Consider the following 15,757-nt stretch of genomic DNA (forward strand, 5'->3'; position numbering starts at 1 on the left):
TTTTTTTTTAAGCTTTGAATACTTTATAATTATTCATTAATCTCCTAATTTTGAAGAGCGCTTGTGGCATTTGAAACAAAGAAGTGGAGATGGGCAAGGACAGTTTTGTCAACTGTTGACCTGGCTCCCTGCTCACTAAAATCTAAAACGTCAGATAAACCCTTTTTTAATCCCTATGAGTTGATCTAGCAACAGACAGCAATGTATTTTAGGGGAAGTCTATTTAAATTATTTAACAGACTAAGCTCAGCAGCCTTTCAGTCACAACTGCCTCTTAGGTACTTTGCTCAAAGCATGTGCAAATATAATACTTTACAATATTAACTGCAATGTAACAAGTTTAAGGAAAATAAAGATGGGAAGAGGAAATGAATAAAATAAGATTAGACTAAATGTTCAGAAATGAACAGCATTGCATCCTTTGGAAAAAGAGACTAGGATAGGTTGAAAGTCCTACTTCAAAAGAAATCTGTGTTTGAAATATTAAAAATGAAGTTAACAAACAAGCCCATAAATTTAAGTCCTGAGGCAAAGCCATGTGCCCCAGCCTGCTCCTCCCATGCCTTTCGGGCAGTATTGTGCTCACTGGAGGCAGCAGAAACTTGGCCCTCAGCTCCCTGTTCCAGTGCTGAAAATATTAAAGTTTTGTCACAAGTTTTAAAAAAATCTCAAAGCTTCATGATACCTTTGAATCAGGGAGATACAAGAGAACCTAAGTTTTCTTTGAAAAGGGAACAGCTTTTCTAGGGAAAACTACGAAAATGTCATCTGTGGTGAATTACAGAGGTTAAGAAAATACACACCAAGTAGGAAAGCAAATAGTAAGAAAACCTCCAGCATGTTTTTATGCCTTATGCTTTTAAAGGCAGTATCAGAATTGGAGTGGAAGAAATTAATGAGTTTTGAGCACCAGTGGCTGGTATTGCAGAAGGAAATGTTGTGTTTTTACACCAGTGGTGCCCATACACTTGAGTGGGGCTGCAGCTGGGGTAAGAGGGTTTTGTCTGACATGGTGAAAGCCATAAGTTAGAAATATTTTTCTTCAGTTTAAATCCAACCCTTCTCAGTTACAAAGAGGACTGGAATGAATGCAATATTTCCGTTACATACATATACATTTATATACAGGCAAAGCTTATTTTCGTGGGTGAAAAATATGAAGGGCAGACTCCTCCTTGAAGCAGACAATAAAGCGGAATCTGTTGTTATGTCCCAGAGGCTGGAAGAATTAACTCTTTAGTGCTGGGAAGACCAGCCATAATTTAGTTATAAGCTGCTCTACCGAGCTCTCAGCTGTGAGCCAAAAGATAGGGAATCCAGAATAAGAAAGATGAAGAAACATGAAAAGCTGGTTAATATGTGATTTCTTCTTTCCACTGACTTCTACTGAGCTCTGGCAGTGGGAAGGTCCATAAAAAAGGTGAACTTTGGGCAGAACAGAAACACATGTGAGCAACCAATTGTATTTAACCATGTAGGAGAAGGACCACCGGAGATCTCCTGTTTCATCAGGTTTACAAGAGTCTCCTTGAAGGCTACAGCAGATTGTCATGTGGAGCTTACAGCAAACTGCTAAAAATGAGTGGCTCACTGTAGCTGAACAGCAGTACATCAAATATTTTAGGGAGTCAGTACAAAGCAAGAGCTCTGGTCCAAAAAAAAAGCTTTGAGATATTTTGGCAATATCCACACCCCACCGAGTACCAATGCCAAATTCTGCTTGCCCTCCAGTTATAAATTGTTACTGCAACACCTCTAATAAATACAGTTGTAGAGTTAAATAAGTTACAGTACAATGCTTCAAGGGAGTGGAAATTATAAAAAGGCAGTTCAGCTGGGGATTAACACAGCGAACAGAGGGAATTCATTTAATCTAAAACAAATTAGACTCTCATTTGATTAATTTGCTAGAGGCAAAGCAAAAATCTGTGGAGTAGAACTGTATAATTTCTAGTTCTTGTTCTTAAATCTTAAATAAATTAATCATGGACCACTTATAAGTCACTCCGAGGTCAAGTAAGAAAGAGCTGGCCTGGAGCCAAAAAGGATGCCAAATCTGCCCCAGGACTATATAGGGCCTATAACCACTGCACCACTCGGTCCCTTCGCTGGAACAGCACCAGATCTGAGGAGCCTTTGGTGCAAGGTGATTTTAGGGAAATTGTTTCCGTATTATCCCCTTCCTTTTGTGGGTGTCATTGTTGGCATACGGAAGGTGTTAGAGAACGCTACCGATGTACATGTCCAGCTGTCACCTTTTAACAGTACACCCTGCTCAGCCATTTAAACATAATTCACTAATGAAGCAAACTAGATCTCAGAACCATTAGAGATGCTGGGTCGTATAGTGGCTGCAGACACATTGGTATCCAATCATTTCTAGAACTTTTGTGTGCTGTAAACATGGGTTCAAAGTCTTTGTTTAAAGACTTTGTTTGAAGTCTTGAATTAAGAAAAGACACCAATATTCTACACTGCATTTCAAAATCCAGGGAAATATATTTCAGGAGAGAATGAGGCATCTGGGCTGAATATCGTCATGCCAAGTTTCAACTCAGATTTTAGAAGCTACTTTATAATCCCCCTGAAAACTGGATTTACAGTACATTAGACCTTACCCCTAAGTACCTCACTGGGAACTCAGGACTATAAGACTAATTTGTAGTAACAATGACATCAAGTGTAAGCGTTTCCTTTAAAATAAATCTCTCTCTCAAAGAGCTTTAATAGTTAGGGCCCTGCCTTTCCCACTGACTTAATGGGAACAATATAGTTACATCCCAGTGCAACTCCGTAAAATTCATTTTAATGTTATCAAGACCAGATTTTTTTTGTACCCTTTGGAAAGACACTGTGCCCATTAGTTGAAAATGATGATATTCCTCTCTTTAACCCATAAACCAGTGTGGATGCAGAACTCTGCTCAGAACTGTGTAACAAGTGCATCTCCTTCACGAGGGACTGCTTGCAGTGTCAAAAAGCTACTTCTGCCTGCTCTCTCCAGCTCAGCCCTCTCATGGAAAGGCAAAACTTGTCCACTTGTGAGGTTTCTGTAATATTAACAACTGTTCAGACAGATGAGAACAGTGAACACCAATATGTTTCTCATATCACATTTCAAAAGCTTTTTGAGCTGCCACCAGATTTATATGCATTTCTGGTCACTATTAACTGGGTCTACATTCAAAGTGCTGACCTAGAGGTGAAATGGAGCCAGCAGAAGCACAGCAAGCAGCTGCGGCCTTCAGATGTTGATGACTTCATCAGTCTAATTGGTTTCCACTGGTTTTCATAGCTTTTATTCTGGACAGTCTCCTGCTTGTGCTAACAGGCTGCTCATTCCCCTCTCTCTTCACAGATGCTTCATTTCACTTGCCCTCTTCTGCGTTTCTCCACTACTTTTTCCTTATAGCCCCTTTTCATATTCAGGTCTTTCTCTCTGCTTCTATTTTGATATGCCCTCCCTCAAAAAAACCTACCCCACACTTAAAACTCTTCCCTATTGACGAGCTCCCAAGCTGACAATGTTACTGTTGTTGGCTGTGTGTGTTATGCCCATGTTTTCCACCCGGTCCTTTGTCCAACTCTCATGCAGTAAGCTCCTTCGGACGGGATTACCTGGATTCTTCATTTGCAGACTACCTCAGGGGAGCTGTGGCAGAGGTTCAGCTGAGGCAGTCCTAGACGAGAGCCCCATCCTTTGGGATGTTGTTTGAGCCTGGATTCTGACAATGAGACTGAGGCTTTTCCCCACCTCTGTCCTTCAGGCTGCTGATCTGGGAATTTATTGGCTTTCAGTATCACAAGAAAGCAAGAGGCAAGGTCCCAGACCAGAGATCCTCTCTTGACACATAACCTAAGACTCGGGTTGTGTCTCTCATCACCTAACACATGCATAAAACAAACAAAACAAAGAATCATGGCAAATGGGTGCATTTTAATATTCTGGTCTCAATCTACTCCCCCACTGCTATGCCCGAAAAATGTGAACACTCACACTAAGAATGCAAAGAAAAGACAGATGATTAAGAAGTTCAGAGGCATAAGAATGATGGCTCTAGTTTTGCTTTTTAGTCACAAAATGAAGACAGTAAATAGGGGTGTTTCTTGGACAAAACTTGTTAGCCCATAAGTGCCGCAGAGCATTGCTACAGTACGGGGGTCTGGACCAGCTGCATGGTGCAGAGGGGTCAACCTTACAAGTTAAAAGTTTAAATCATATCGTATTTCAGTGTAATGATTTAACAGCAAACAGATCTGTTCTCATTAGTGCACTGAAAAATCGTGCCTCCCTGTCTGTATGTTAGAGGAGGCAATTAACACCACCATTAAAATGGCATATACATTCCTAACAACACATTTCTATTACCTCCCATAACTCATCCACTTTGCTCCCCAGTGATGTCCCAGTCTTCACTTCAAATTTATGCACCGAAAGGCATTGCAGTTTTAGGTGGAAGCAGTCAAACTCCAAAGACAATTCATCTTAGGTAGATCCCTCATTCATACAGACCATGCTCACATTATTAGGAGGATCAGGTTCACTTTCAGTGCCTGGTAAAAAGCATCTTTATTCTGCTTTCCAAGGGGGAGGGCTGGAAGGGGGGAATCTCTGTTCTGACACACAGAACCTCAGGATAAGGAATGTTTTGTGAAGCTGAAGATAACTGGGCACGCATCCTTTGCAGCACTGAATCGCTTTCATCCTTGACATTTCTTCCAGCTCTCTTTCTTTATTTTACTCTGGTTTTGCTCTGCAAGGCCTGATCAGCTCGCTCTCTCTGCAAGATTACCCTTCCCTCCTTATCCTAGCAGGCAAAGGTGTTTGAACCTCTGGGCACAATGGTCTTTGATGTGGGTCTAAGCAAACTGTTCAGCGGTTGTGACAAAAAAGGGCTCTGTTCAGCTCTCAGCTGTAGAAAAATCAGTCTAGAATAAATTTATGTTATCCAAAGTAGGAGAAGAAAGAGCCACAAGAGATTTTAAACAACTCACTTCTTCACAGGGATGGGCTCGCCGGTGCTATTCTTAGTCCTACGTGGCTGGGAAAAGTCGAAGATTGAAAGCGAAGATGAATAATTACAATTTCTTACAAAAATACTCCTATCATAAATAGCTTATATGCTAATTCTGCTCAATATCCACTACAGCTGTACAGTAATATTTCTACCTGTGCAATAACAGATTTCTCTTGTATTTTCACAGCTTCTAACACTCTGCTTTCCTCTATATCATTAATAAGAATATCCTTTGACACATGCATGCATGATCATCCTTCTGATCGATATGTTTAAAATCCTCTGTGCTACCAACCCATTCAGGATACATGCTGACTGTATAGTAGCATTGCTCGGGATTTGTTCTGCATTGTGTCACACGTTTATTATAACTGCTTATGCCTTTGAACTTCTGCAGTAGGGTCCTGTGACATGTCCAACACACACTACTCAGAGCTCCTGCATATGTTTCATGTTTATGTCACTATATTCATATAAGCGTTGTTATAACTGGACTAAGTAAAGGTTACTGGATCACTCCACTTCTAATCCTTGGTTTTCAGATGCTTTCTGGCTTCTGCAAAATGCTCTGGACTGGATTTTTTTTTAAATGCGCAGTTTGAAGTTTCTAGCCAGGAAAGACCTATTTGTAGATGACTGCTCATTTGATTTTGTGCACAAGGAGATTAGAGAGAGAGAGAGAGATATACTCTTCTCCAGTATTAGAAAATTAGCTTTATTCCTTTATTCTTTAAAAATAGTGGTGGCCTCAAAATAGTTAGAGAGAAAGATGAAACCTGTCAAGAAGGTAGAGCTCATATAAATAGATTACTTAAGAGTTTTCAAGGCAGCCAAGAAAGAGCAACTGAATTTGCACGCACACTAAGCTTTTGCAAATGGAGGCTTTACCTGCAGATTACACCCAGGCTCCAAGTTAAAACATAGAAGGGATGATTTTAGCAATATGGGCTGATACGTCATTAATTGTCTGTTAAAGTGTGCACCGTATAAGGGAAACTTAAGGTAAACTGAGCTGGCATATCCCATGAAAGCTCAATGTAATCTACGTACTGAAAACTCTGTGCATGAAGCACATAGAGCTGCCTTTGAGGCAAACTGGTCGACACCAAGAAAGCTGGGCGTTCAGACTATACCATTCCTGAGGCAGTGCTGGCTTCACTGATTTCAGTGGAGCACAACCAAGGATGAACCTGTCCTGTCGTTTCACTCCATGCATCTTTTTTTTTTTAAATGAGAGAAATTGCACAGGACAGGGTATTTGGTCACATTCCAGTTCGCAAGCACAAGACAACAGCCGTTTCATCCTCCAGCACCATCGCTATACAAGCGGTACATGGCGAGGTGCCTGTGATGGCAGAAAGGAAGGAGGAGGAGGAGGAGGACCAGTGAAGAAAGAAGCAGCTGAGCTATCTTGGGTTTTGTAATGAAGAGCTCCTCTGTCATCCTGGAGCAAGAGTCCCAAAATGACCACCTTGACTTTGTCATTGCCCGACTTTTGGCATTAGTATTAAGTTGTTATCCAAACACTATTCACATTTCAGACGAAAATACTTACCACCAGAACCACCATGACGGTAGTGATTACAGATACAGTTTAAAGTAATAATTACAAAATATATCACAGATATATAGGAAGAAGTTCTCAGTTTTAACAACGCTTGTCCCTGTCTTAAATTAGGGCCAATGTTTTTGAACATGTGGTGGTGCTTGACTATGATGAAGCTGTTTTCATTTGTTTCCCAGGCAACAAATACTCCTTCATACCCCAATAAATAACTACAACTTAGACGTATCATTTGATAAAGATACATCTGACCCTAAATCAGTCAAGTCCCTTTATAAATCACATGAATTATTACTAAAAAGCATCTCAAAAAGTTTGTGAGGTCAGTGTAGTTTGCTGGAAATAAAACTGCCAGCATATTAAACATAAACTTCAATTTGTTTTACTGATTTAAAACATAACACATTACGAATACCAGCAATGGAAAATATAATTTATTCCTTACAGATATTTAGTGATGTAATTATTCAGATATTCCTCCATTCTCCAGAGAGGGTAGATACAGAGACAGCTGCAATCAACAGATCATTTTGTTGTTATTGAGAAAAATGTGTAACTACACCAAGTTCGACAGTCCTACAATTCTCACCACCATCAAGTTGGAAGAGAAAATATGAAAAACCAAGTCTGTACCCAGAAAAGGAAATCACAGAGTCAAAATTTGGTTTGGCTCTCTGACTTCCATAACACTGGCAATGGCACTTGGTGTGATGATTTGTTTGAAGTCTCTCTTTTCTCCTGTTATTAGCACAGTTATTTAAGGTTTCTTCTTTGCATGTTTTATTACCGATTTCCTAACTCTGTGGGGGAAAGAAATAAGATGGCTGTGATTGCTCTTAGCAAAACCGAATGGTAAGGACTAGCAACCAAAGTGAAACATCTCTCTCTTGCTGGAGTGTGGGGCACCAACATGTGCTTCCAGCAGGAGTAACATCTTCCCTCCAAATGCCACTGCTCCACTTTGCAAAGAAGAGTGACAGAGGCAGAACAAAGCACACGCAAGTCGCATTATACCAGGCCACGTCCTATACCCACTTCAAACTACAGCAAAAATGCTTGCTGGCTTCAGTGCGTTCAAAATCTGGTTCCCAGTCTCATCACAGTATGCGGCTACCCAAAAATGTTATTGCTGTTCTCGGTCCTTTGCATCCTGCCTCCCCCCAAAACTGGCGCAGTCTCAGCCCCAACAAAAATAGAGCATAAGGCTTTCAGTGATAACGGACATGGGTTTATATTACTGGATTCCCTTTGTTTTGGTTTGTTCCTGCCATTACACTTACGCTGATAATGACAAGCTGATGACAAAACTTTTGGCATGAGTACCCTATAAATAAAGAACATTGTAAATACATTATTTTTAATATGTTGCACAGCCCTGTAGAGACACCATGTCACAGTGCCAGAAGTAACTTAAATAGCATGTGTGGGCTTGCAAAAATACCCCCCCCCCCCAAAAGCTTCTCCTCCCTTCGGGCAGCTACTCTGGCAAGTGAATAAATAATCACATCGTTTGGTGTCCCAGACTCTGGAAACTAAGTGTAACTATCATGATGTTTACTGGCCTCCTGGCATCTGGAATCAAACCCTGCAATCCAAGCACAGGCACACTGGTGCCCAAAAGCAATTTTCTTGTGTGTATGTTTTTTTTCCTTCCCACCCTTCAAGTTTATTTTTGCCTCTGAAGAAAAACTAGATTCAACTTTCACAAACTCCCAACTACTTCCTAAACTTTCTATAATGTCCTTTGATGTTTTCATTGTAACTATTCCCCAGCATGTAGATTCTCTGCCTTCTGCTGTAAGGCTATCAATTTTCATAAACAGAAGGCTTTCTTGCAACCCCCCTAATACATCTTTACTGGGTTACAGTGTAGCAATTTGGCAATCTGCTGCTTTATTTGATTTTAAAAGTCTATTATCTAATACCTCTCAGTCACATCTTTGTGGGACGGAGTCAACCAGTAGAAGTGGCATGTTTCACCCATTTAAAACAAAAGGAGAGGGAAGGGGAAAAAGGGAGAAAAAAGGAAAAGAAACGAAGTTTCAGCTTTAACAGATGCAAAGCAAAGACCAAATATTTTCCAGTCGGTGGATGTTGAGGAGAAATACGCCAAATACATTTCACAAGCCAGTTAAGCCTCTACTGGCACCTAATCACTGCCAGATGTTTAGAAGCAACACCAAGAACATCGCAAAACGCTGGCAAAAAATAAACTAAATTAGGGAGAAATAAAAGCCTTGTCCTCGGGACGCCGGGGAGGGGGGCGATAAAAGTTGGGTGCCGAGAGAAAACGTGCTGGGGTGAGCACCTATGACGGGGGGGGGGGGACGGGGGACGGGACGGACGGACACACGGACAGAAGGACACCCCGCTCCCCGGACCGGCACTGACCGACATAAGCCAAAACGAAGGGGCGGCGCAGAGCCCCATGCGCGGGGCCGGGGCTGCCCCGTGTGCGCCCCGGGGTCGCGGGGAGTCCCACGCTCTGCCTCTGCCGGCACCGGCTGCCCGCGTCCTGCCAGTGTTCTGCCCGCAGCCGGCTTGCCCTGCCTGCAAACTGCCTGCACGGTGCCCGGCCAGCACCCCGCTTGCACCCTACCCGCATACTGCCCTGCCCGCACCCTGCCCGAAATCTCCCCTACCTGCACCCTGCCCGCACCCTACCGATCCTGCCTGCACCCTGTCCGCCGCCTGCTGCCTTCCTGCACCCTGCCTGCACACCCATCCCGCACGCTGCTTGTCCGCACCCTGCCCGTCCCGCCCGCACCCTGCCCTGCCGGTGTCCGGTGCCCGGTGCCGGCGGCGCACGTGTGCGGGCGGCGGAGCGGGCGCCCCGCTCCCGTCCCTACCTTTCATCTTGGCGCCGGGGCGGGTCACATAGGACGGACGGGGCGCGGCGGGGGCTGCCGCCGGGAGCGGCGGGCGGGCGGCGCTCCCTGCCTACTGCCCGGCCATGCCGGGGGCCGGGCGCAACCCCGCCGCGGGCCCTGCTGCGCACCCCCGGCCGCTGCCGCTGCCCCTGCCGCCGCCGCCGCCGCCGCTGCCGCCGCCGCTCGCCGTCGCTCCTCGGCTGCCGGCGGCACCGCGCTCTCGCCGCCAGCCCCGCGCGGCCCGGCCCGGCCCCGCGGAACCGCGGCCCGGCCCCGCCTCCCTCCCTCCGCCCCGGGGAAGGGGCCGCGGCCGGGGCCGGACGGCGGGGGCGGGCTCGGGGCCCCGCCAGCGGTGGAGCTGGGGGGGAAAAGGGGGGGGGCGTCGCACGCCGCCCCGCCGCGCCCCGCGGGACCGTGGGGTTCCTGAGGTGCAGGGCCGTGGGCAGGAGGGTCTGCCTGTGGGGAGCGGCCCGGGACAGGAGTCACAGGGCACCCACCGGTGACCGGGGAGCTTGAGTGGGACGTGGTGTCGCCGGGAGGGAGAACGGTCCTCTCCCTGTCTTCCCCACGCACGTGGCAGGCACCCGGAGGTTTTCGGCTAAAGCCGTCTTCACGAGCATCACACCACCCTGGCTTGCCACGCCAGCAAGAGAGACATCCCGGAGCTGTGGGTGTGTATCCGTCGGCCAGGAAGAGGCTGCAGGACGTGCGAAGTTCACCCTGGTGCTGAACGAAGCGTCGTGAATAGTCCCGTTGGATTCCACGGGATTGCGCGCAGTGCACGCGCTAAAGAACATGTGTAAATATTTGTGGGATTAGGGAGATACAGGCCAGTTGTCTTTTATTTCTCTGGTTCTGGATGTTGCCAGGAATAATGGATCATTTCCAGGCTCTCATTTTCCTGAAAGGTGCGCTTTGATTTTCTGCAAACCTACCCATATTTAGGCTATTGAAGATGGTGATAAGATGATCCAGTTTTGACTATTAACATCAGTGCTGATGAAGCAGAGCTACTGCAACAGCCACCAGTTTGTTCTGGGGGCAGAGTAGCAGAGGCTCCCGAGAGTGTTTCCCATCACAGAGAGAAGATGCACACAATTTTGCCTTTGCAATTATTGGTATTGCAGTCTGTTGAATGAGGGGATGCCCAAAGAAATGATAATGCTACGTGGTCTTTTCAGGGGGCCCATGGCTCCCATAAGGATCACAGCGTACCAGGGAGGTCATGGTGCAGTATCACAGCATTAGTTTAACACCAGGTCAAAAAGCATTGGAAACCTGTCAGGTATGATCTTGCCTGAGCAAGAAATGAAGGATTAAATCCACAAAAAGTAATCATCATAGAGCAAAAATTAAAGAACAGAAATTTTAATTCCTTCAGCTGGTCTGATGACTGGAGTTGACATCCGCTTGAGTGCGTTTTGCTAACTCAGAGGCAGTACCTTCAGTCTGGGATTGCCGAAAATACTTGAACACCAGCTGCAGTAGCCATTTGCTGCTTTAAAGCAGGGCTTGGATATCAAAGAGACTTGACTTAGATTTTAGTTTACGCTCTGGTAGTTGATAGTTTATGCTCTGGTAGTTGACTGGAATATCTATTTTTGGTACAAGTCGTGAGTAAAACGCTTAAATCTGAATACAGTAATCAGGTAATTATGAATGTCCTGTAGTGCTGTGTTGGATTAGGACAACAGCTCTTGCAGTGTTTATAAAACTGATTAATGCTTGGTCAGTTGTGTGATTTATTTTGAATCCTAAATTAACTCACAGTTTCTGTTTTGAAGAATCAATGTCATTCAGTTTCCCAAACTAAAAACTATCTAGACTCTGATCCAAAGCCCATGTTTCCGAGAAGAAATCTTTCAATTAATTCTCATAGACTGGATGGAACCAATAGTGAAACTCCATTTCTCCAAAGAAAAAGTACTTCTGTTTGAAAACACAGCACTGAAGGAATGCTTTAGAAAAAGAAGAAGAAAGAAGAACATGACTTTAAACCTGTGTCATCAGGGAATGTGCAAGGAGCAGGAGTGTGCAGGAATTTAGAAAATTCCTCAAAAGCAGTAACTGATAACACTTTTCCAATTCTTCACACAGTAACCTTAGTGAACTGAAGGATAGCAACCAAAAATTGCAGACTGCTGAGTGAAGTGCTGTGTCTGACGAACACATCTTCCTTCCTAATTGAAAGAAAAATAATAAGTATTTTGAATTCATATAGAGTTTATGGTTGATTCATTAGGCCTGAGATCTACCTCCATTCTTATGACTTTAAAATATTTATTGATTTGTGGACATAGTGGGACACTTCATATTTCTAAAGTAAGCTTCTATATTCTCTTTTAATTGTGTAAGTTGTATTCCACATTGGATTTCTTATCAATACATTATATATTTAAATCTCGTGTTAGTAAAGACATTCAGGAAACTCGTGAACTGTTTCATGTGTCAAATCTTTCCTCTAAAACCAAGTTTTCTATGTTTTGGGCTCTGAAGTAAGCGTTCCTTTTTTCTTCCAACTGACCCATCTCTGTCCACAAGAGGAAGGTATAGCTGTTAGACACTATCACCACCCTTATCAACCCTGGGATTAATGAATAGGAAGGCAGATTGTTGACAGTTCATGGGGAGGGGGTAATTGAGCAAGTGTATTTAATGAGCTGAATATCAGTAGATTATTGATATTCTGGAGCATATACTGTCTTCATCAAAACAAGTTTGATTAAACGGGAGAATTCTAGATCCCCAAAACCCCCACCCCAACCACTGAGTGGCATAGTTTAGAAATACTGGCTTTAAAAATCAGTGAGAGCATGTCCCTTTCCATCCATAAATGGATTCAGCTGTCCAGTCTCCCCTCCATTGTCTCTGTTTCAGTTGCCTGTATGAACAGCTCCCCAAATTTCCAGGTCATGTTGAATGACCACTCTGAAAATGATGGTCTGAGCCACTATGTCCAGAGGAGACTTGCCTTATGTTTAGCCTGGCTTCCAACACCCCATCCTACCTGCAGGAGGTGCTTTGTGGGGTGCAGCCTTTTGTAGGTCTGCTGGTGTCCCCTTGGGGCAGGCTATGGTGAAGGTACGGAGGGACGGTGCGGCAGCAGGCAATGCTGACAGAGACAGGGCAGTCCCCATGGCTCTTCTTCCAGCCAACCTGCCGAGAATATTTTGCTGGAAGTGGCATCACAGGTCCCAAAGTTTAAACTGTTTCTTGTTCTGGGTGAAACTGGATCACTTTACTGGGGTTGCTCAGAGCTAGAAGGTGTGGCTGTCCTGTGGTTTGAGCATCTCTCCCTTTCTCTTCCTGTGCCCTGTGAGCTCTGCCCACAAGGACACTCAGGCACAAGGACACTGGAAATCACCCAGAGACACAACCTGTGGCCTGAAAAGAAACTAAGCTCAGTTCTCCCAGATTTCATCCCTAGCTACCGTGCAGATACCCCAGCATACTTGATTTCAGGTAACAAGAGCAGCCTCTCTCCAGCATCCCTCCGCTGCCTGGGTTTCAGACAGATGCTGACCCTGAACAACCAAATCAGGTGATACTTTCAGACTCTCCCTCTTATTTCTGCCTAGTTGTGAGCTCCCCATGAAGTTGGACCTCCCAGACTTTAAACTTTATCTCCATTTCTCATTACATGGGGATCAAGAGATATTCCTACTAGCTAGGTAAACCACTGAATACATACATATTTAGGGTGCAATACAGTATATGATACAGGGTGTAATACAGTACATAATACAGTGTCGGTCCTGGGCCTTCACAAGCTTGAACTTTTTATACACTCTTTTATGTTTTTCAAGTTTCATTTAAAGCTATGGTGAAATTTGCCAAACACAATTACACTGCTTCTCCGGTTAAAACCACTGATCTTCTCAGAAAAAGTTTCAAGCATCTTTTCATATTCTTTTCTTTTTAGGAAACTTTAGGCTGTGTTCTAGGGAAATCTAATTTCACAGAAATACTTCATTTTAGGGACTTTTTTGTTACTCTAGTTCAGGACATAAATGATGAGGCCTGTTTTTTCATCCAATAATAATAATATAACAACAGCTTACTATTGCAACAGGCTGCCTGTTACAAAGTGATCCCATGTTGCAGCCAGATCCAGACTCAGAGAAGGTCTAGAGGCTCTAAACAAATCATCCCTGTTTAGAAATGTGTACATATTGGCCTAATGTGGCTTGTTTATATGGAACTATTACAATTTATTCATCAAACACTGAAATAAGGTACCCAAGTGAGGTCTTTGCAGTTGCTGTGGCATAGCATGACTTTAAGCACTTACCAACCACATGTGTGTTGTTCATTTTTTCCTTGCTACAGTCTTCTCTTGAATATCAAGGAAGTTCATTTATAATGGTTCATACTCGCTTTTACTCTGCACAATGTGTTCAAATTCTGCAGTAATCCAAAAGAAAAAGATGCAAATTCAATCTCCCTGTATGTGCTTTAGAATAAATTGTGCAGATTTTGCTGAAGTGATCTATAACCAGAGAAAATGTGCTCAGTTCCTCTTCACTTTGATTCCACTTCACAATGGACCATTACCATAACCTGGCTCTTTCCCACAGCCAAACCTACAAAATTTTTTCAGCATCACTTCTCTCTTCTCCAACCACAAGCCCTTTGGCTATTTGGTGAGTCTTGGAGATGCTGGAAGCCTTGGTCCATGCACATAGAGGTATGTGTGGCATTCTCTTTTGACTGGCAGCCTTCTCATTGTCTGAGCCCACATGCAATACAAAGAGCAATAATTAAATAAAAAAATCTGAAAAAGAATTGCATGAGTCATTGAGGAGAACTGCATGTGACACGGGAACCATATGTGGAAGATCATTTGTCTGAAGTAAGCACCATTTGGGTTCAATACAGAATGTGCATTTGAAAAGTAAAAGTTGAGTATTATAACATATTTTAATGATAAATCTTTTTCTCCACAACAATTTCATATTGTTGTTAATGACCATTTTGGACCTGTGCCCAGAGTCAAGACATTATCCTTGCATCTGGGTAATGAGTTTGTAAATGATCCTGAACAAATGGTGAAGTTATTTACTAATAATTTTGTTAAATCTGCAGATGAGCCTTTTCTTAATCTGGGTACTTATCATCATAATTTGAAAGTATTTAGTTATGTAGACTTGCCTCTGACAAGTGAGGTTGGTTTTTGTTTTTCCTTTCCTATTTTTTGATTAACTGGGAAACTGAAGGAGATCCTGAAAGCAGCAAATCACCTGGCTATCTTTTCAGTATGCCAGAGTTACTCAGAGATACAGACTTGTTCTAGATATGGTTTGGGTGTTGATCATGCAAAGGCCCATGTGCCGGTTCTCTTGTCTTGTCTGTGACCTTTTTCTTTTAGGAACTGGATTTCTTGGAAGGAAAACACAAGACAGCTCTAGAATAAGCTGGGCAGTCACATTGCCCTAAATTTAAAGAAAAGCAAAATGCTGGAATGCAATTAAAAGTAGAGCTATTACGATTACCTGCAGATGATATTTAGGGACCACTGTTGCATGTTTTTGATATTTCATTAAATGCATCATTATGGGTTTTATTCATAATTTGAATGAAGAGTGATTATTTCCAGTTCAGAAAGTTTGGGAAATTTTATTCTGGCAATTTATAGACCAATTTCCTTGCACAGCATTTTGTCAAAATTGCCGAAAACAATTGTAGCCGTTGTGTCTGCTAAAAATTTAAATCAATAAAATATTTTACTTTTCTGGTCCAAAATTTCACAATGAAAAGTAATCCCATTACTGCTAGAGTGCTTAAATGTTGAAGACAGCAAAACCAAGACCAAATAATTAGTGCCAAATTTTATCACAATATTTGCAGAAGTAGATTTTTATACATTAATAATAACATTTTGTTTGTTCATAGTGTGTGTTTCTTTCAACACACACAGTAAAATAATTCTGGTTTCCTCAGAAACAGTTTCCTATTGCTCGAGGTCTAACTGGGTCAGCTCTTCGGCTGGAGTATATCAAAATGATACAGGCCAGGGTTTGGTTCATGTTGATGGAAGGAGGTAAAGATCTTGCCATGTTTTGAGACTGTCCAAATGCCAATGACATTCAGTTTCTAATTATCTTCAGCGGGAGCCAGCAAGCAGGAACCCAGAATTGGTCTCTGTCAGCCCAGAGAAGCATCCTTCTGCTGTCATTACATACCACACATTTCATCTGGGGTTCAGGGGCAGCTGGGTGTGCTCTGCACGCTGCTGTCTGGCTGCGCGATTTCTCCCAGAGGTAAGGTGATGCACCAAGATGTCTCCGTACGGCCACCTGGCAGTA

General features: G+C 43.4%; 1 protein-coding gene across 2 annotated transcripts in view; it reads right to left on the reverse strand.

Annotated features, from left to right (window-relative positions):
• The window catches only part of COLEC12 (collectin subfamily member 12), a 102,360-nt gene extending 92,725 nt beyond the window's left edge, over window positions 1-9,635 (reverse strand). For both annotated transcript variants that reach the window (XM_030012169.2, XM_030012168.2), the window contains exon 1: window positions 9,432-9,635. In XM_030012169.2, coding sequence (XP_029868029.1) covers window positions 9,432-9,438 — 7 coding nt within the window. In that variant the 5' untranslated portion in view covers window positions 9,439-9,635. The remainder of the gene's footprint in view (window positions 1-9,431) is intronic.
• Between the last annotated feature and the right edge of the window lie 6,122 nt (window positions 9,636-15,757).

This window comes from Aquila chrysaetos, chromosome 4 (genome assembly GCF_900496995.4).
Source record: "Aquila chrysaetos chrysaetos chromosome 4, bAquChr1.4, whole genome shotgun sequence".
NCBI lineage: Eukaryota > Metazoa > Chordata > Aves > Accipitriformes > Accipitridae > Aquila > Aquila chrysaetos.